General features: G+C 35.7%; 1 protein-coding gene across 1 annotated transcript; it reads left to right on the top strand.

Moving 5' to 3' along the window:
* Positions 1-935: 935 nt before the first annotated feature.
* On the top strand, positions 936-15,370 carry ATMND1 (Mnd1 family protein). Its single transcript, XM_088867807.1, has 11 exons — positions 936-1,021; positions 1,654-1,717; positions 3,892-3,972; positions 8,963-9,079; positions 10,320-10,358; positions 10,447-10,554; positions 10,665-10,727; positions 10,851-10,902; positions 13,770-13,814; positions 14,711-14,790; positions 15,036-15,370. Exons 1-11 carry the CDS (start codon positions 936-938, stop codon positions 15,069-15,071), a joined length of 771 nt encoding a protein of 256 aa, XP_088723933.1. The 3' UTR covers positions 15,072-15,370.
* The last annotated feature ends 5,304 nt before the right edge of the window (positions 15,371-20,674 follow it).

Here is a 20,674-nt window from a genome sequence, read left to right as displayed (position 1 = left end):
AGAGTCTTAAGAAGTAGTCGTTACTTTTAAAAATAAAATGATAAACGGGATATGAAACTTTTTTAACACCTTGGTAATTTTTTATTTGAGATTGTATACTACAAAACCATTTATTTTTAGTACAAGATGGTCACAATCACTTTTAGTCATCAAATATAAAATCCAACTGCTTGGGTATATCACATAGTTTAAAAAATTTTATTTCGAGTCTTGTACCCAATCAATATAGGGTGTGGCTTCTGTAATGTTACAATTTTAAACAATCCAATTAAGGCGCACTTCCAAATTTTATTATAACATGTAATTTTGGTATAAAAATTTCTTAGGATTGTCTTAAAATCTATTTTCATATATAATTTATAAAATTTTAAACTCTAAAAATGATTAAAATCAAGTATATATATAAACATATGAAAATCTTGAAAATTGACGGTCTAGATAATGTATTGCAAGATGCATATTTTTTAGACTCAAAATCTTTATTTTTTATATTAATACATCTCAATGTCAAGATGATCAATTAGAGGGTTTTTCAATATTAAAACAATTTTTTTGATGGATTTTTGAGGTACATCTTTAATTCTACATTTTAAGGTTGTAACTGTATATAAACTTTTTCTTTCAAGTATTGAAGCCACATTTCTCGACACTATTTGAAGGTCCGTTTTACTTAGATCGTATACTTTTCCTTTTCAAGGTCGAATGGAATAAATGGAAAGCAAAGTCATAAAAAAACCCCAAGCCCATACTATGTATGCAACTTACCTCTAACTTAACTTTTTTTCTCACTTTTTCCCCTAAAATATGTTTCTATGCAAATACCCCCAACCCAAATAAAAATAAAAAAATAACTAAACTACCCTCCCTTACTTTTATTTTATCCATGCCTTTCTCTCCTTTATCCCACCAAAATAGGGGCACTGTGAAAATACGGTATGGCAATAGGGCTTTCGACACTATGTAAAATACGTTCCAGCAGTAGGGTTTTGGCATTAAAGTGCAGTTCGACAGTAGGGCTCCGGTATTGCGGTTTGGCAGTAGGGCTTTGACAATTTGTTAAAGTGCGCTTCTGCAGCATAAATGCCATCTCGCAATAGATGTTACTAGATTTCAGGTGTTCGATACTATGTAAAGTGCAACCATACTCAGTTTCAATTCGATAATTGTCTTAGGGTGGTCCGGCACATGTTCACTCTGGCAATGTGCTTCTGGGTCCAAAAGTCAATATTAAATCTGGCCAAAATGATTTTTGTGTACAAGAACGGTATTTCTATCTAAAAAATGAAATTTTTTTCCTTGTGGGTATTGGCATAGAAAATTTGTTTCGAGAAAAAAAAAAAAAAAGAGAAAAAAAATAAGTTGGGGATAAGTTGTATAGAAAGTGTAGTTTTTTGAAAAAAAAAAAGAAGGGGTTAAGTCGCCTAGAAAGTATAGTTTTTTTTTTAATTTTGTTGCATAGAAATTGTGGTCTCGAGTTTGTTTTTTTTTTTTTTGTAATTTTCCTTAAATAAAGGAAAGCAAAAGGTGAGGACGTCATTTGGGTTGAAGTTAGGGAGTTTTGGTTTCGAGAACTCTAATTTTCTGTGAAAGTCCTTATAGTCATTTACCCGCCATAACATACTGAAACCCACTCTCGTCCTCGGGCCATTATAGTCATTTTCCTTCTTCAAACTCCCGCCATAACATACTGAAACCCACTCTCGTCCTCGATTTTCAGGTTCTCTCTTCTGCAACAAAATGGTTCTCTCTCTCTCTCTCTCCTGCCTAATATTGACTCTATGAGTACATTTTCTGTTTCTGTTAATTTCAAGATTTCTCCAGCTCTCATTTTTTGTTCTAACTTCAAGGATTGTTTCATTGTAGATTACATGATTGTTTAGTTCTTATTTTTGTTCAATTTTGCAACTAGTTTGATGTTCTACCATACCTTTAGTATAAGAAATATTTCCATCTTTTATAGATGAAACCCTTAGCTATTGTATTGTGGCATACGTAATTTATGTGTGCGCAATTAAGTTGAAGTTGGGGATTTTCCAGCTACAAAATGAATTCATCCCATGGACTGTAATATAATTTTGTCTCCATTTCTATTTCTTCAGTCATAGGGTTTCAACTTCTTCAGAACTGAAAACATGGCAACTACCTATGAGATCTGCCAAAATTTGCAGAAAGAGTTGTGAGTCCGTAGATGGCTAGATCTTTCAGGTGAAAAAAATTACTCTAGATGATGCTTTAGAAATAAAATGTTTGAATCACCAGTAGCTAATCGAGCGATGCATCTACATCTACTGCAACAATAGCCGATTGCCTATATTTATTGCAAATCAGTAAAATTATATGGAATTTATGTAAAGGAAATACACACCATATAAATACCGCCAGTTATTTGAAACTGGGCTCATTGACCCTGCTTACTACCATAGACTTCTATTTGGGTATTATGAATATCACTTAGGGTAAAAACGGGGAGAATAGTGTGCATAACTGTAAGTAATGCAATAGGAATCAGGGTTTCTTTATTGTTGACCCTGTATTCTTTATCATAGCCTTTTGCAACCAGATGGGATTTGTTCCCCGTAATGTCTATTCTTTTTCCTCTTACTTATTCCTTCAGTATGGAATCATATAATATTTAATGCTTCTGGTTCTCCTAGTTTGAACTCAGGGGACATCAAAGAGAAGATACTTAGAAAAAGGAACATGGTTCTTGAAGGAGTCTTAACAAGTGAAACATGACATTTTCTTTTTTTGAAATCGATTGATAAAAGGGCATAATTGAAAGACATTCAGCTTCAGAAGAGTGAGTGCCAAAATGGAGGTTCTGTTAGTCTTTTTGAAATGAACTACGTAGAGGAGCAGGATGGTTAGTTTCTCCTTGATTGATACTTGTATCAAATGCACCTAATGGAAAAAGCGCAAGAGTGACCATGATGTAGTTGTGAAGGGGATACATGTTGCTAGGAGAACATGTGCCATGATAAATAGGTGGTGGTTTGTTAGAAATATATGTTATAAGATTAGTTGATGTGCTATATTCCATGTTTCCTATGGTTAGCTGAGCCATTATTCATTTCGGAGTTCATATAGTCAATGGGGAACAATAATTTTTCTTTAAATCTTTTCTCCAAATTATGGCATGTCATATATGAAACCGAAACACTTCTTTGAAGACATATTACTCACTTGAATTGGAGTGTAACTCCAAAGAACTTCATTCCCTTTATGACACAAATAATCTGATTTTGTGTCATAAAGTCTTGCTCTTTTCATTGCTCATCTTTGTATTAGAGCTATTTTGGGACCTGAGTTGAAACTATGTTTGGCACTGATCTTTTTGCTTTCCCTCTATTACTTTTGAACTGGACATATCAATCCTAACATCGCTTTGAACTTTGTATTGCTAGTTCTATATTGAACAACCGGATATAAAATGTCTCCTTTTGCCATTAATCTTTTTTTTATCCTCTGCTAACTAGACATATCCATCCTGAGTCAGTTTTTTGGGGACCCTGATTGCATCGAGACCGCATCCTGCATTTGAAAACACTATTTCAGACATCTCTTTGAAACTTCTATTGCTGGTTCTTTGTTTGAACATGCTGATATTGATATGTTTATATTTCTCTTTCTTTATTCATTTTTGAGCTGGACCTATCAATTGTGATGTATGTTTGAGCTATGCATTGCTTGTTTTATGCTTGAACAAGCTGATATTGATATTTCTATCCCAAAAAGTGTAGATAAAGGAGAGACATTGTTCTCTGTTGCATCCATTACTTTAGCTTAATGAAAATTATAGTATGCACACTTCTTAGCAGATTTTGTGTGATCGCTTTTACGTTCATTATGACTTACTGACATGCCTATTCTAATGACTGAATTATCTTGCAGTCGAAGAAAAGAGGTCTTTCATTAGAGGAGAAGCGTGAACAAATTCTCCAAATTTTCTATGAATCTCAAGACTTTTTCCTCGTGAGTTGAATAATTTTTTCATAACAGAGTTGTCCTTTTTTTGCATGTATTCTACTTTGATTTACTTTTCATGTCTTCCAATTTGTTGGACTCCCTTGTGGTTGAACCTGGTGACTAGCTTCTAGTCTCGTTTTTGGTTGGCATTTCTTTGCAGGCACTTTCATGTGCTTCGACCGACCATGATATGATGATGCATCTCTTTCAAGGCTACACACACACACACACACACGCACACACACGCATGCACACACAGATATATATATATATATATATATATATATATATATATATATATATATATATATATATATATATTGTCTGCTGAGTTTATTTTTTTGGATTTTATTTTTTGCTTTATGCTTCCTTATGTGAAATGATAATTTACAATGAAAATAACTATATTATAACTATGAAGATGAAGCTTTTCTCGGTTCATATGACTAGTTTTATTCTTTTCTTTTCTTGGTTTATGATTAATGGTGTCCTTACTAAGAATAATAGACTATAATACAATAGAATATAAAATATGATTTGAATTCCTTACTAAGAATAATAGACTATAATACAGTAAAATATAAAATACGTTTTGAATTATGTTTAAAAGGAGGCGATAGAAATGAAGGTAGTTTGTAAGTCCCACGTAACCATCAACTGTCTTATACATGAAAGTTAGTTAACTTGTTTGACATTATGTTTGCCTGCTGGTAGAATTTGCAAATTCCTAAATACATGAGTTTCACTAATAGCTCAATTTAAAGAGTCATCCCAATCTCATGCTCTCCAGGATCATTAAGGGTGACCTATGACAAATTGACTATTGTTGAGAATATCGAGCCAACCGATTAAATTTAGCAAGAATTCCCTTGAAACCCCTTGTTAATTCCACTTCTCCACTAATAGTGAGTTAATTTAACACACATATAATCAAGGTGAACTCGTTAGAAAGTTGTAATGCTCAATATTTTTGATTTCTTCATCAGACGTGCTTAGATATACTGTATTTTGTTTCCTTTTATAGTCATTACAGATACCTTGATATGAGCTTTTATTTTCCTCCTCCCATCCAAGTATTCACTGAAAGCTTAAAATTTGCTTTCCAATCAATATTTTATTTCATATTGAATAGACCATATGACAATGGTAGTTACCTTACTTTCAATGATCATTACAAAGATTATTTTGGTACGAAATTATTTTTTTATCAATATATAATAATCTAGTTTGTGTGATGTTTAGTTTGAGTGTTTTTTTCCCAGATGGCATGCTGTTTTCATATTGTGAAAGGTGTTCCCCCGAAGAAAGTGGCACACTTGGCCCCTTGTTTTTCTTTACTAAATTGGAACTTATCCAATGAGTAAAGGCCCTCTTAAGGTTGCATGCCTTCTCCTATATTTTATTGCATAAACTCTAAATTTTCAACATGAATAAGTTGGATGGGTTAAAAAATTGTTCTCTCTCACTCTATGAGCAAAACTTTCATGACAGCTATTATCAGGAACTTTTGGATGGATAGGGAAGTTAACAATGAAATACAAGTAAGTTCAAACCTTTGCACTTTGAGGGCATTGTGCATCCCGATAGACATGCCACTTCTCATAATATATACCACCTTGTATTATTTTTTTTGTGAGAAGGTTACCTGGATTGCATTACTATGTGTGAAATTAAAAAGGTTGCTTCCTGGAATGGAAGCTATTTACCACAAAAAATGACCCACCTATTACAGTGAGCTATGTACAAAACCACCTTGGGTGGGAGAAAACAAGAAAAGATAGGTGAAGAGAACAAGTGAGAGCGGAGGGGGAAGGCACTGTTGGTCTGAGTCTAAGCCCCTTCTTTGGCTAGAGAGTCAGCATCAGAGTTCCTCTCTCTCCACACATGATTCCAAAAGAGTTGAAGGTCCCTAGTGATATGGGAAATTTCATCAAAATTGGTAACAAGTACCAGGGGCATTCTGAGGAGCATGATACTCAGGATATAATATTGTGTGAGTCACCTTCAACGACCAAACCAAGGCTCCAGTTGTTATCAAAGAGTTTGGGGCCTTCTAGAAGAGCTAAAGCCTCTACCATTTGAGAGTCAGTGTGGCTTGCATGCTTGGAGAAAGTGGCCAGAATAGCTCCTTCATGGTTTCAGAAGAGGCCTCCAATTCTGGCTGGCCCTGGGTTGCCGAGTGAACAGCCATCAAAGTTGAGTTTGACTAAGCCAGGCTCCGGAGGGATCCAAAGGGAGGCATGAGAAATATGATGCTCATTGAGGTGGAGCAAATCCTACCAGTCTTGATGGAAAGCCGATGAGCGCAAGCCTTGAAAGAGGGGATGGTTTGAGGCCCAAAAGATAACCTTTGCTTTGAGTTTTTCAAAGAGGGCAATGGGGGAGGAATGTTTACCTCAGACGATCCTAGAATTACACCCAATCCACAGGAGCCAAAGTAAGGTAGCCGTAGCAGCCTTCCACATCAAAGTTCCTGATTGGCCCAGGGCTAGGGGTGGAGTGAGGTAAAGATATGGGGGACAGAACAAGGGGTGGCCCATTGCCATTTGAAGAGTTGGAGCAGTGTACTTCACAGTTCTTGCATGAGAGGTCGGTGAAGGAAGTGGTGAGTGTTTGTTTCTTCGTCTGCCAAACACATGTGTAATGGTTGGGTATAGGCAAGGCTCTCCTTTGCGATCAGTCCACCGTCAGGCCTCTCTCGGCTAGAGCAATCCACATAAATGCCTTTATCTTGGCGGGGGGCGAAGGAGGACCACTCCTTAGCAACTATGGGAGCATGAGCATGCAGGAAAGTAGGGGTTTCAATTAGGTTCCTGTAGAAGGAAGATATTGAGAATTTCCTGGATGGGGCTGGGCTCCAAATAGGTCCTTCTTCTGAGAAGAAGGAAAGAAGGTTGAGTGTAGGAGAGAGGAGAGTTCTAAAAATTCCTGCAGTTCAAAGTCTGAAGGAAGGCATCTGAAATTGGGGATCCAGGTCCTAGAGGGACCTTGCGAGGTGCAGTGGTCTGCGACCGTAGCTTGGTGGTCGCGAGCCAGAAGGAAGAGGGATGGGAATTGATCTTTAAGGGGAGTCTGCCCAGTCCAAAGATCAAGCCAGAATTTGACTTGATTGCCAGCTCTCAGGTGGAAGCGAATGTTGCTTTTGATGCAATTTAGGGTGCTCAAAAGCAACGTCCATATACCAGAGGATCTCCCATTAGCACGACATTATGGCAACCAAGAAATTTGGTCTATGTGGTACTTTGACAAATCACCTGTTGCCATAGGTGGTTCAGTTGGGTGGCATAACACCACCACCACTTGCCCAGGAGGGCAGTGTTGGAATTCTTAAGCCCACGGATTCCAAGTCCCTCTGAGCTGCAGTGTGAGCAAACTTTGTCTCAGGGTATCTAGTGAATCTTTCGGCTGTGTTGGTCGCCGGCCCATAAGAAGTTTCTCATGAGTTGCTTGAGCCGGACCTAACTGAGGCTGGCATCAGAAAGAGTGACATCTGGTATATAGGCACATTGTAGAGAGTTTCCTTAATGATGATTTCTCTCCCTGCTGAGGAAAGGTAGCGACCCTTCCAATCTGCAAACTCACAGTCTAACTTATCAATTAAGTGAGCCCACAAACTGTGTCTAGGCTTCCCCACATAAAGAGGAAGGCCAGCATAGGTTGAGGGGAGGCTTTCGGCCTGGTAGCCCTATCGACTCACTATTTCCTGTGTGGTTGGGAGTTCTAAAGCAACTTCGATCGTCTTTGCTTTGTTATGGTTTACTTTGAAGCCTGAGAAGGGTGTCCACGTCTTGGGGGGCTGTGTCGCAGAAGATCAAGGTATCATCTGTGCACAGAAGCAGATCTTTCAAGCATGGCTTATGGTGATGTCACCCAATTGCCAGCTCTCGGGTGGAAGCGAATGTTGCTTCTGAAGCAGTTTAGGATGCGCAGAAGCGACCTCCATATACCAGAGGATCTCCCATTAGCACGACATTCTGGCAACCAAGAAATTTGGTCTATGTGGTACTTTGACAAATCACCTGTTGCCATAGGTGGTTCAGTTGGGTGGCATAACGCCACCGCCACTTGCCCAGGAGGGCAATGTCGGAATTCTTAAGCCCACAGTTTCCAAGTCCCCCTGATCTGTGGGGCGAGCAAACTTTGTCCCAGGTTATCAAGTGAATCTTTCTCGGCTGTGTTGGTCGCTGGCCCATAAGAAGTTTCTCATGAGTTGCTCGAGCCGGACCTAACTGAGGCTGGCATTAGAAAGAGTGACATCTGGTATATAGTCACATTGGAGAGAGTTTCCTTAATGAGGGTTGCTCTCCCTGTTGAGGAAAGGTAGCGACCCTTCAAAACTGCAAACTCACAGTTCAACTTATCAATTAAGTGAGCCCACAAACTGTGTCTAGGCTTCCCCACACAAACAGGAGGGCCGGGGTAGGTTGAGGGGAGGCTTTCAGCCTGGCAGCCCCATCGGCTCTTTAGGTCCTGTGTGGTTGGGAGGTCTAAAGCAACTTCGGTCATCTTTGTTTTGTTAAAGTTTACTTTGAAGCCTGTAGACCATTAGAAGCACTTGATGAATAAGAGAAGGATGTCCACTTCTTGGGGGGCTGTGTCGCAGAAGATCAAGGTATCATCTGTGCACAGATGCATGTCTTTACAAGCACTCTGTTTGTGGCTTATGGTAATGTCAATAGCCAACATAGCATAGTGACTTGTGACTTGTCTGATTTCTTCAATTCAATGAAAATGTGGCCAAGAAATGAGAAATATATGTATTCAATGTTGGGTTTCTTTTGTGTTGTATGTTGGCATTTCTATCCACATAGATGCATAATTTTGATGGGCACAACTAAGCTGTTACTTGCTTCTTAATTGAGTTCCTTGGATTTCCTTCCTTTCCTTTCAAGGTTTATAATATTTAACAAAATATTTGTTGCCCTGCTTGGGTATCTTTTTGCATCTGCTACTTAACTGTGTTTTCTGTCAAACCTGTTTGTTTTGTCTGAGTCAGCTTAGAGAACTAGAGAAGTTGGGACCTAGGAAGGGCGTTGTAAGCCAAACCGTCAAAGATGTGGTTCAAAGTCTTGTGGATGATGACCTTGTCTCAAAGGACAAGATTGGCAGCTCGGTGAGCTTTTAACAATGTTTTCTTCATGTAAACTGTCTTGAAGTAACTGCAACTTCCTTTTCTATCTAGCAAACTTATTTTGTAATTTTTTTTATTTGGAGGGAATATGATGGATCAGTACGTTTATCAAAATTTGATGGTCGTTAAAGATTAAATTCTTCTTGCATTACACAATATTCAATTTATGAGAATGGTTGATGTGATCAATTAGCAGCAATTAATAATGAGTAAGTTCCAAGTTCATTGACCTTTGTGAAATTTATCCATTGATAGGACACTACCTTCACTTCCATAATCTATTTGATAGGTAGTATTTCATAACAATATCTTTGAATCCTTCATTGCATGTTGGCTTTTGGTAGAAGTTTAGTTATATGGCTTAAGAGTATTGTGGCCTATGTAGTTACTTTGTCCATTGTTAATTTTTTCATATATAAATGGTAGATGCTAATATATTTATGTAGACTAGAATGAAATTTTTATATAGCAATACTTTGGACTTTAGCAATACTTTGGACTTTTTGATAGTAGAGACTGGTTGGCTCACTATTTTTCTTTCTTGCATGATCATCATGTGTGATGATCATAGCTTAAAGGTTTCAGCCATATTCGGAATCAGATTGAAACAGGGTCTCTCTCTCTCTCTCTCTCTCTCTCTCTCTCTCTCGCTCTCTCTCTCTCTTCTCTCTCTCTCCCCCCTCTCTCTCTTCTCTTTCTCTCTCCCCTACTCTCTCTCTCTTCCAAAAAATAGAGGAATCATCTAGCATAAATGCTAGTGAGATGGTCCCACCTGTCTAGCTGTAGTCATACAGGACTAGGTTGCAACTATTGATTGGATCAATTCATTAATTAACCATTCTATGAGGATCTAATTATGCTATCTTCTTTTTCTAAAAATTAGCAGACGTCTGTATTGTTTTGAAGGGGAACAAACCAAACCAGCCAGAATTGTTTCACCCTTTGAGCTGATAAGATAACTGCTTCTTTGGGGTATTTAAAGTGTAAACTATTAGACTTGTTAATTGCCTTGAACCATTCTGTTAACGAATTTGTAGTTTAAATTTGTTGTCCAGACTAGAGACTGCATTCTTTTCTTAACCATCACTGCTATTTGGCATTCAAAGTAGTATTCTATTTACTGTTATCAATACATTCCATTTGCTGTTTATCTAATTTGGTTTGTAGTGCCATTATTTTTAGTACTAGTGTTCTATTTGTGCTCATGTCCAACTCTTGGCAGGTTTATTTTTGGAGCCTTCCTAGTTGTGCTGGAAATCAGGTGACTCTATGAAGTCAAATTGGATAAGTTTAAAATTCATGCTCTTGGAATAAAGACCTTGCATCTTCTAACTTCTGGTTCTCAGCAGCTGAGGAATGCATATAGTAAACTGGAATCTGATATTGCCAGCAGTAAAAAGCGCTTTGATGAGCTTGTTCAACAAAGAGATAGTCTAAAGAAGGGCAGAGAGGAATCTGTAAGTGTATCTTATAATGCAAAAGTATCAAATTGCGCTTTACTTAAACACTGAATTTCTTAATCGAGGAAAGCCAGGCTTTGAAAAACAATTTCTAGTCTGTCTTGTAGGATGAGCGAGAGGCTGCTTTGGTAGGCCTGAAAGCTATTGAAGAACAGTACAATGCACTAAAGGTAATTTTGTATGAATATTAACTGGGTTTTGAATTTAATGTGAGTTATAGCCTTCGGCATCGTTAAGGACCAAAAAATGAAGTTAAAGATTTCATGTTCACACGACAATGGCCTGTTTTTTAGGATGAAATGGCACTTTATGCAGACAACGACCCAGCAGTTATCGAAGCTATGAGTAAGACAATACCAGAAATTCATTATTAGCCATTTACGGATACAAAATTGATTGTCTTCATACTTCAAATATTTTCTTTTGTTCCTTCTGATTGTTTTGCTTAACCATGTTTGATTTATGGATGTGGGTTTACTTTGTTTCATTTAATCTGTTGCATCTCTTAAGCTGCTACATACTATTGCATGAGCTGGTCAATACTTCCTTTTCACATTCTAATTCAGTCTGGAGGTTGTGGACCGGATATGTCTTTTATCTGTGTATGATGTAAGTGTAGTTTCACTTTTATTAAATTGTGAACCAAGTAAAAATTTTGCGGTTGAAACTTTCAACGTGAACTTAATGTCTGGAGTATTTTTGTGCACTGAAATCGAAGCAGATGCTTAGCATGACAAGCCATAGTCTTTCCCTTTCACTCCCAAAAAGAATTACATCTGTATTAGATGTAGTGAACAAATAAAAGAAGAGGTTCATTCTCCTTTTTTCCTTTATTTTTCATTTCCAAACCCTCCCTTGTTTCATTGTATTGGTGTATTCTCCTTTTTCTTCAATATCAAAGGCCAGGTAAGCTTCCTCTCAGTTGTACCGAGCATAGCACCTTGTTGCATGAATTGGTGGTGAAAATAGCGAAAGTGCTCAATGTATTAGAAAGCTTTGTTCTCTATTTGAATTGTATCCGCTGAGCCCTAACATTTTGAGATAAGCTGTTATATCTAAGGAGCTACAGGATTCATTTCACTTGATTCTTTCCTGGAGACCAATCATGTACTATGGGTCTTTTGAGCGACCTTATTTTCCCCAATGTTCGAATGAGTTCTGGATAACTTTGCATGTGCATGTGTGTGGATATATGTTTCTCTGGGTAAGTTTGCCAAGAAATCTGCTCTCTCCTTGACTTCTTCAAAACATGACAGTTGTAAATAAAATCCTCTTTATTTACAATTTGACACTTTACAACCTCCAAAAACATATCAAACTACTTTGTTTACAATTTTCCAAGGTACGACCTCCAAAAGCATTGCAGAGAGAGACCTCTAAAAGCATTGCACAGAGAGAGAGAGTGATATCAACCTCCAAAAGCATTGCAGAGAGAGAGAGTGATCACAACCTCCAAAAGCATTGCAGAGAGAAAGGAGGGGGAGGGGGGGGTGGGGGGGGGGGGGGGGGGGAGAGAGAGAGCCAGGGGGAGGCATGATCACAATTAAGATCCAAATGGGTCATCTTCCTGGCCTCCTGTTACCCCTTCTAGTGGCTAGGAGCGATCTCTAAAAAGTGGGATCGAGATCCCAAAATTAAAAAATCGTGATCTCATGGAAATCCCTATCCTGGAATGCCAAAGCAAGATCCCATGGTGGGACTGAACCCTAGGTTGGGAGATCCCAGTATCTATGGCTCATGATGAGAAGGTACATGTAGAGGCTAAGCTAACACCCATGTTCCAAAACTCGGCAAGTTGACTACAAACAGCCATGTCGACTCATCTCAGGGCCTTGGCAATTCCCATATGAATATCATTAGACTCAACAAGTCTGCCACTTTTGAGCCTTTCAGGGCTTTCTAGCTAGTAACCATAGACTTGGCTGAGTCTTCTTGAGACCTGGCCTAGTTGACTCAACTGACTCCGGCTCAGGACTCTAGAGAGACCCAGCCCGAGTTTGGGTTTTAAAGCACTAGCTGATACCCATGATTTTCTTCGATGTTGGAGCATCGAAATATGCCCATGTTCTCACATTCAAGGGGCCACCTTCCACTAGCACTTCTTACAAGAAGTGGAAGAGAACTTTGATTACCATTAGTAGTGCTCTAGCTTCAATACCGGTGAAGTGGCGTACACTCCCAATGAACCTTCATCAACCTTGAGTTCTAGCCTTCTTGCAATTATGGAAAAGGTTACCCACCCTAATTACCAATTTGTCCAGGATTGCCAAGTGAGTTGCTATGGTAGTTGAGCTTCACAATGGCATCAGAAGCCTAGGTGCATCAAATACTACTGTCCTCCAATTCCTTATAAAATAATATACTTGAATACTTAGTACGTTACAGACACCTGCACACACACACACATATATAGAGAGAGAGAGATATGTAGAGAGAGAGAGAGATTTGGAAGATACACATGAGAAAGGCCTAAAAAATGGGGCTACAGATTTTGAGGTGCGAGTCCTTTTGCTACTTTCTGGTAGTGCAAAGCTGTCATTTTCTTGAATATAATGCTAATATGCAGTTTTCAAGGCAAATAATGTGACGATTTGGGATTTGTTTCATATTCAGTCCCTTTCTTTTTATTATCATCAACTAAAAATTTTATTTTACTAAAATAAAATTGCAAAGAAACTCAAAAACAGAAAACAGGTTAAGAGATGTCAAGACAACATTCCAAAAATCCAACGATGAAATTGTTTCAGCATAGAGTTATTCTTAAAAGGCCCCTTCATTGGCAACAGTATCAGCCTCTGGTTAGCTCCTCTAAGAATATGCATAACACATTCTTAAAGTCACTAATGCCGAAGATCTCACCACATATCATAGCCAACTTCTGCAGAATAAAGGACTCTTTATGAGCCCATCCTATGACATTGACACTACCCTGTTCTCCCAATCAACTTTTAAATGAAAGGGGCTGAACCATAAACCTGTAAGCTATACATGAGCCCTTACTGTTATAGAATCGCATATCTCAATTTAGACTAGAAATTGAATGACGAGTATTATGTCATTGAGATATCATACTTCTGCAATCCTTTTTTTTTTTTTTTTTTTACATCGTGATCATAATTGATATATCTGTAGCTGGTTAGTGATCATGTTGCTCAATGATTCAATTCTTCTTAGTTTTTTATTTGTTTTATTTGTTTATTTTTTGCTATCAGAGGATGCTACCGATGTGGCCCATGCAGCTACAAATCGATGGACAGGTTGTCCTTTTAATTGAGATTTTTTGTTCTATTTCTATCATAATGAAGTTCATGGTCCTTGAACCAGGTGTTACCTAATCTATCTACGTCCCAGGGTAACACCATCCAATCAATTGATGAATGGTGTTGGAGAGAGCCCGGGACCTGTCAGATCATGAAATGACCCAAGTGGCAGGTGTGGCTCTCCGTCTAGCAACATCATCAGTTGATTGGACTGTAATGGCCTGGGATCTAAGAGTTTAGGTAGAATTTTGGTTCTACCTGATAATTCCTCTTACTTTAAGGGACAATATCAGGAAAATGGTCATCAATCTTTCAATATCTGAAATGGCAGTATCTCATTAATATTTCCAAAGCAGGGATCCAACTTGCTTTCAACACTCCATGTGGGCTAGGTTGGGTCAGGGGCCACTTTTTCTTTTCTGCACCCCTAATCTGTTTTTATGTTTGAGTCAGTTGGTGCTAACCTTTTTGTTTAAAGCAAATTATATGTTATGCTGTTTTCTTGAATATTGCAACGTTTTGTTTGCTTTTAATTAAGAGTTTAATACTAAAATCCAGTGATTGAATCTCAGCTTAACTGCTTTTAAAAGTGTGTGTGTGTGTGTGTGTAAGAGAGAGAGTGAGAGAGAGAGAGAGAGAGAGAGTAAGCAGTATCAGGAAAGAATGCCTTTCTGGAAAATATGTAATATTTTGATCTCTCTATGGGTGATGATAGCTCACATTTGTGGCAAAGTGGTCGGGTTCCTACTTTCTTAATCTCAGAAAAATACAAACCTTCCCCTATTTTTGGACAAATGGTTCCTTTATATTTTTGTTATCTTCTGTTTTGTCTATGGAACATTACGTGATACCATACAACAAATTTCATGCAAACTAACTTTTTCAACCTTTAGACAATATTTTCACCTTACAACACTGGTGCTCGGGCAATTTTCCAGAAGCCAAAGAACAACTTGAGCATTTGTACAAGGAGGTAATCTTGCATTGTCTTGCAACTTACTTGACTTGTTATGAATGTTTTTTTTCCCTTTTTTGGATGATTTTGGTAGTGCACATTGTTAAGGTATAACCCTCATCGAGTGACACTTAGGGATTGAATTCCTAGATTATATATGAAAATAGAGAGGAAACTGATCTTGTGGACAAATAACCTAAACACTAAATGGAGAAAATGACCACATGCTCTTAAAACTCATGTTGTGTTGGAACATGTTGCAGGTTGGAATCACAGATTCTCTGGATTATATTGAGTGATTTTTCGGCCCAGTTTAAGAAGTCTTGGTGTAGCCCGAAAGAGGTAATATGTAAAAATAACTAGTCGTTAGACATTTGTAAGCTCGATGTAGCCTAGTGGTAATATTGGAAAACAGCTTTTTGGGTTGGTTAGTGTATGCTTTTGGAAGTGAGGGTTACAATGTATGGGGCATATATAACTGTCTTGGAAGGCAAAGTGATTATAGAATCACTGTACTCTCTCTCTCTGTATGTGTGTGCGTGCGGGTGATACTCTCTCTATGTATATATATGTGTGCGGAGGATACTCTTTATGTGTATGTGTGTGTGCTCATGTCTAGCAGGCCTAGCCAAATTCGGCCCAAGCACCAAATTGTTTTATTTTTCTCACAAAACTGAAGAAGGCTCCGAAGCGAATATGAAAAAATTGGTTTCAATGTTGAAAAACCCTCAATTCGGTCATCTCGACCTCAAGATAAGTGGACATGAGAAAAAATAGATTTCAAGTCTTGGAATATAGTGCATCTTGTAATGTATTATCTAGGCCGTCTATTTTCAAGATTTTCAAATGTTCATCAATCCGCTTGACTTATACTAGTTTTGAATCCTTCTACTTTATAATTATAAATGAAAATAAATTTTCAGTTCATCATAAAGATTTATGATACTAAAACATGTTTTGGCACTATTTGAAGTGACACCTTACTTTGATTATTTACTTTGATTGTTTAGGGCCTCAGCCTTATACAAACCACTCCTTTTTTTTTTTTGTATGTTAATTGTGGGAATAGGAGGTGAGACATCAAGACATTATATTGAGGTATCTGGCCCCCTAATTAACGATGCCCCCAACCCCATTCCCTCAAATTTAGGTGTTTTCAAGGTTTTATAGTAGTCATTATACATCAATGTAATGTTCAATTTATTGTTTCTCAATAAACTGAAATAACAGGGCGATTTAAATACTGTTTCAGCTGTTTTTCTTTTTCAAGGCTACTTAGTGTATCTATTAGAAAGCCATTTGTTCTTCCAAGTATGAATAAAGAAACAATTGCGCCGCAATTAGCCTTTATAAAACCTATTATATTCAATATTTTCCAAGTGTCACTTGTCAAAAAATATTTTTGCAGTATCACGGTTGCACCGTTATATTTTAGAAAACAAGTGTTTTTTTTTTCAATTATTATTATTATTTTAAAAAAATTTAGATGCCTTATGTTGGTCCATTATTGAAACAAGTGGGTAATATCAACCCTGTGATATCCATTTATTTGAAGTCTCTTCACAACATCCATTACAAAAGCCATTGTTGTTTTTTTAGGGCTTGTTTGGATGTCCTTGTTATTGACTATTTTAATAAAATAAATTTAAATAATGAATTATCTATTGTTTGGCCGTGTTTTTTATAAAAGTATTCGAGATAAACCTCAATTTTATATACAAGTTTACCTTTTTTGAAAAGCCGTTTTACTTCAATTAATTAGCTAAAAATCGCATATTTTAACCAGAAATAACTAATGTAGTTAAACATTGCCAAAAATATAAATAATTAAATAAAAAAAAAGCCCTTCCAATGTCTATAGGTGAAAATGAAAAAGTGATTTCGTCTATCTTCATCATCGTTCAAAGTTCATCGTACGGTCACAATTATCTAATAGTGTTTTATTATTTATTTTTTATTTTTTTTGTACAAATTGGAATGATCTGAAATTTGGAACGTGTGTACATATTAGTAAGGCGCATCTAATAAAAATATATAAAAAAATAATTCTTGAAAAATAAATTGACCAAAATACCCTGAAAAATTTTTGGGGTATTTTTGTCAATTTTTTCATATGAAATATTTTTTTGATATTTTTCGTAGATTTTTCTATTTTTGATGAACACAAGCTTCAAATTTCAGGTCATTCTAATTTGTAGAAAAAAAAATGAAAAATGAAATACTATCGGACAATCATGACCATGTGATAAACTTTGGATAGTGATGAGGGTAGGTAAAATCACTGTTCATTTTCTCCTATAGGCATTTTGTAGTATCTTTCATTAAATAATATTAAATGTAACACAAGGAATATGCCAAACAATTAACATAATACATTTGAACGGACATGTATACTATGCTCCTTCGGGAGCAGACTATCCATCTTCTCCCTTAGGTAGAAAACCTGATTGGACAGATTTTTTTTAATCTAAAATTTTGGAAATTAGCTAAGAATCACAAAATAATTATTTAGAGAAGATCAAATGTGAACTTTAAGTTTTCTTACATTAGATCGTACCATTGAAAAATTAGATCGTTTATTTTCAGAAGATCAAATGTGAACTTTAAGTTTTCTTACATTAAATCGTACCATTGAAAAATTAGATCGTCTAGGTTCAATTTAACGTTATTTTTTCAAATGCATAGAGAATGTTATTAGAAAAAAGTTTACTATATTTAATATTTTTCAAATATTTGTTTGAACTTTGAAGTATTAATAAATGAAAATATATACAATGAGGCCATTTCTTTTTTATATGAGGAGATCATAATTCGTATTGACTGTGGAATATGAAATCGAGTGGTTGATTGGGCAAAAAGTTCAAAACAAAATTTTTGGAATGTTGTGATAACTTCAATATATTGAATTTTACATTTGATGACTAAAAATGATTATGATCTCTTTGTATTAAAACAAAATGGTCTCTCTGTACAATAAAACCACTTATATTTGATACAAGAAGGTCACAATCAACTTTAACCGGCAGTAGTGAATTCTTTGGGATTGGTCACAAAATATAAGAAAAGTTTGTTTGGACTTTGAACTAAGTTGATGGAACAATCATAACCACCCAATTTTACACTCAACAATTAAAGGTGATTATGACCTTCATGTATCAAAAGAGTAATGATCTTATAGGACCCTCCCCCACCCATGTGTGCCAACTTTAATGGTGATCCTTTCAGGTTCTACACACATAAATGGCGGAGGGTCCTGTAGGATTATTTCTCGTACAAAAAATGTACGATCTTATTATGTACTTTTCTAATTAATAAACAACAGTAATGCAGTCTAATATATCTAATGTTTTTCAAATATTATTGTTACACAATTATGAATTAAAAAGTAAGTTGTTTTGTTTTTCCAATTTAGACCCTTTTATAGCAGAGATGTGTTTATGCGTGACCCCAACAACATATAAGTTACATGCTACCCCACTTCTTGTTCATTCGATCTGAATCGAATGGCTACGATTGTTCATACCACAATATCACGTCAAACACTGTTTTATTTTTTTTTTTTTTTTACAAAATATTTTTTGGTGAAATTTTGAGCACCTCATCAGAAATTTAAGGCGAACCTGGAAAAAAAAAATATTTTATAGAAAAATAGATAACCAAAATGCCCCTGTAATTTTCAGGAGTATTCTAGTAATTTTTCATCATTGGAAATATTTTTTTAATATTTTTATTATATGCGCCATTGTTAGATCTATACATAACTCAAAATTTTCTTCAAAATTATTTGTAAAATAAAAATAACAACTAAAAATATTATGAGTCATCTGATTAAGATGTGATAGTCAAGAGCTAACTTGTGATATTGTGACTCAAGTCATCTCAGCCATCTACTCAAATCCGAGTTAGGGGTCACATATACCATATATGTGGGAGAGGTCACATTGAAAGCCCTCCCTTTATACCGGTCTTCGTATCTAAGCCAAAGTACATAGTGCCCTCTTTAGAAATTGTTTGCCATCATCATCATTCTTTCCAAACCATTTAATTTTGAAAAGGGTAAATTTCTGAAATAAAAAGTGATGATAACACACGAATTTTCCAACTCAAAAATACAATTTTGAAAAGGAAATTTTATTTTATAAGGGTGCTTCCCTATAAAAACAAGTAAAGCTTCATCTAAAAACTCACTGAAATTTAATTATAACATCAAAAAAATTTAAATCAATCATCTCTCCATTTACTATTATAGCTATGAAAAAGTTAGGATTTCAAGCTCTAAAAATTGTGTATATTGTAACACATTATCTAGATCGCTTATTTCTTCCTGAACATAAGTGTTAATAGATCAGCAAGATCTGTATCACTTTTTGAACTTCAAATTTCATGGTTGGTGTTAGAAATTGAGTTTAGAGCTATCATGGAGATTTCTATGAAAAAGTTAGGATTTCAAGCCCTAAAAACAATCTATATTGTAATTCATAATCTAAAATAGTCATATCTTCCTGAACATAAGTGTTCATAGATAAGCAAGATTTGTATCATTTTTTGAACTCAAATTTCATATTTAGTGCTGGAAATTTATTTTAGAGCCATCATAGAGATTTTTGACCCCAAAGTGCCTTACTTTGTTTTCATAAAGCTTAGGCCTTATAGTAACTAAATAAAGTTCTATATTTTGAAAGGCCACATTGATTAAGATTAAAAGATACATTAAATAAATTTATTTTTTAAAAAAATCCTCATCCTAAAAAAGGTAATAACAGTAAACTCATTATAACAATGTGCAACTTTAGAGGCTCACCGTACTCCTAATGTATGCTCGTTAAAACCAACTTTAACACTCATACTATTAGTCTATTATTGTTAAACTATCATTCGCATTTCAACTTTTTTGGATTGGATAAACTGGCTTCAGTCAATAGTTTCATAATAGCCTCTAAGCATTTGATCTTTGATCAGGACAATTCAAAAAATGTGTTTTTTTTTTCATTATTATTAAAGAAAATAAGGCGATTAAACTCTTTAAAAAATCATTGAACTGGTCAAATTATTCCTATTAACATTTAAGGGCATACTCTTTCTTTTTTGTTTCACTTAGATAGCTATCCATTTTTTTTAGAAAATACCCAAATTGCTATTCTCCAACATTTGAGATGAAAAGCAATAAGGTATTTCAATAATTTGACCCTAGGAGACTTCACCCAAATAATAAAAATAACTCTTGTTGTTATGCATTACAAATAAAGAACACATTGTTTAGCATTAATAATGCAGAATAAATAACACATTGTTTAGTATTAACAACCAAGGGTATTTTTATAATTTGATACATTCAAAGCATTCAAGTGTGGAATAAAGTTATTTCGCATTATTAATAGGAAAAAGTTTATAAAAGTGCGAGGCTCTAGACAATCAAATTAGGGCACACATCAAAACTTTCACTAGAAAATGTTGTTTTGATACCCAAATATCCTGAAATTGATCACCTCAAACTTAAGATGCATTAACATGAGAAAAAAAGGGATTTTAAGTTTTGAAAATGGTGCATCCTGTAATGCATTTTTTGACTGTCAATTTTCAAGGTTTTCAAGTTTCATGGATCTGCTCGATCTACACTATTTTTGAAGCTTTAAATTTTATAATTAGTGATGAAAATATATTTTAAGGCTATCACAAAGATTTCAGTATTGAAACCACATTTCTCGATACTATTTGATGATGCACTTTACTTTGATTGTATAGAGCCTCGGCTCATTACATACCGCACCCTTATTACTATTGAATAATGTTTTTTTTTTTATTTGTAATGTGCAATAACTAGGGATATTTTCATCATTTGGTTGATGCTCTTAGGGTGAAACTGCATAAATGCCCATGATTGTTTGCGTACCAAATACCGAAT

This window comes from Amborella trichopoda, chromosome 5 (assembly GCF_054954075.1).
Source record: "Amborella trichopoda isolate Santa Cruz 75 chromosome 5, AtrichopodaSantaCruz75HAP2 v2.0, whole genome shotgun sequence".
NCBI lineage: Eukaryota > Viridiplantae > Streptophyta > Magnoliopsida > Amborellales > Amborellaceae > Amborella > Amborella trichopoda.
Note: the sequence above shows the minus strand (reverse complement) of the source record. Positions and strands in the feature narration are given on the sequence as shown.

Excerpts from the sequence above, each read along its gene's own strand:
- ATMND1 (XM_088867807.1), top strand. The coding sequence starts at position 936 with ATGGCAATAGGGCTTTCGACACTATGTAAAATACGTTCCAGCAGTAGG. Across the intron at positions 10,359-10,446 it reads CTAGTTGTGCTGGAAATCAG|CTGAGGAATGCATATAGTAA; the intron begins GTGACTCTATGA and ends GGTTCTCAGCAG. Across the intron at positions 10,728-10,850 it reads AACAGTACAATGCACTAAAG|GATGAAATGGCACTTTATGC; the intron begins GTAATTTTGTAT and ends CCTGTTTTTTAG.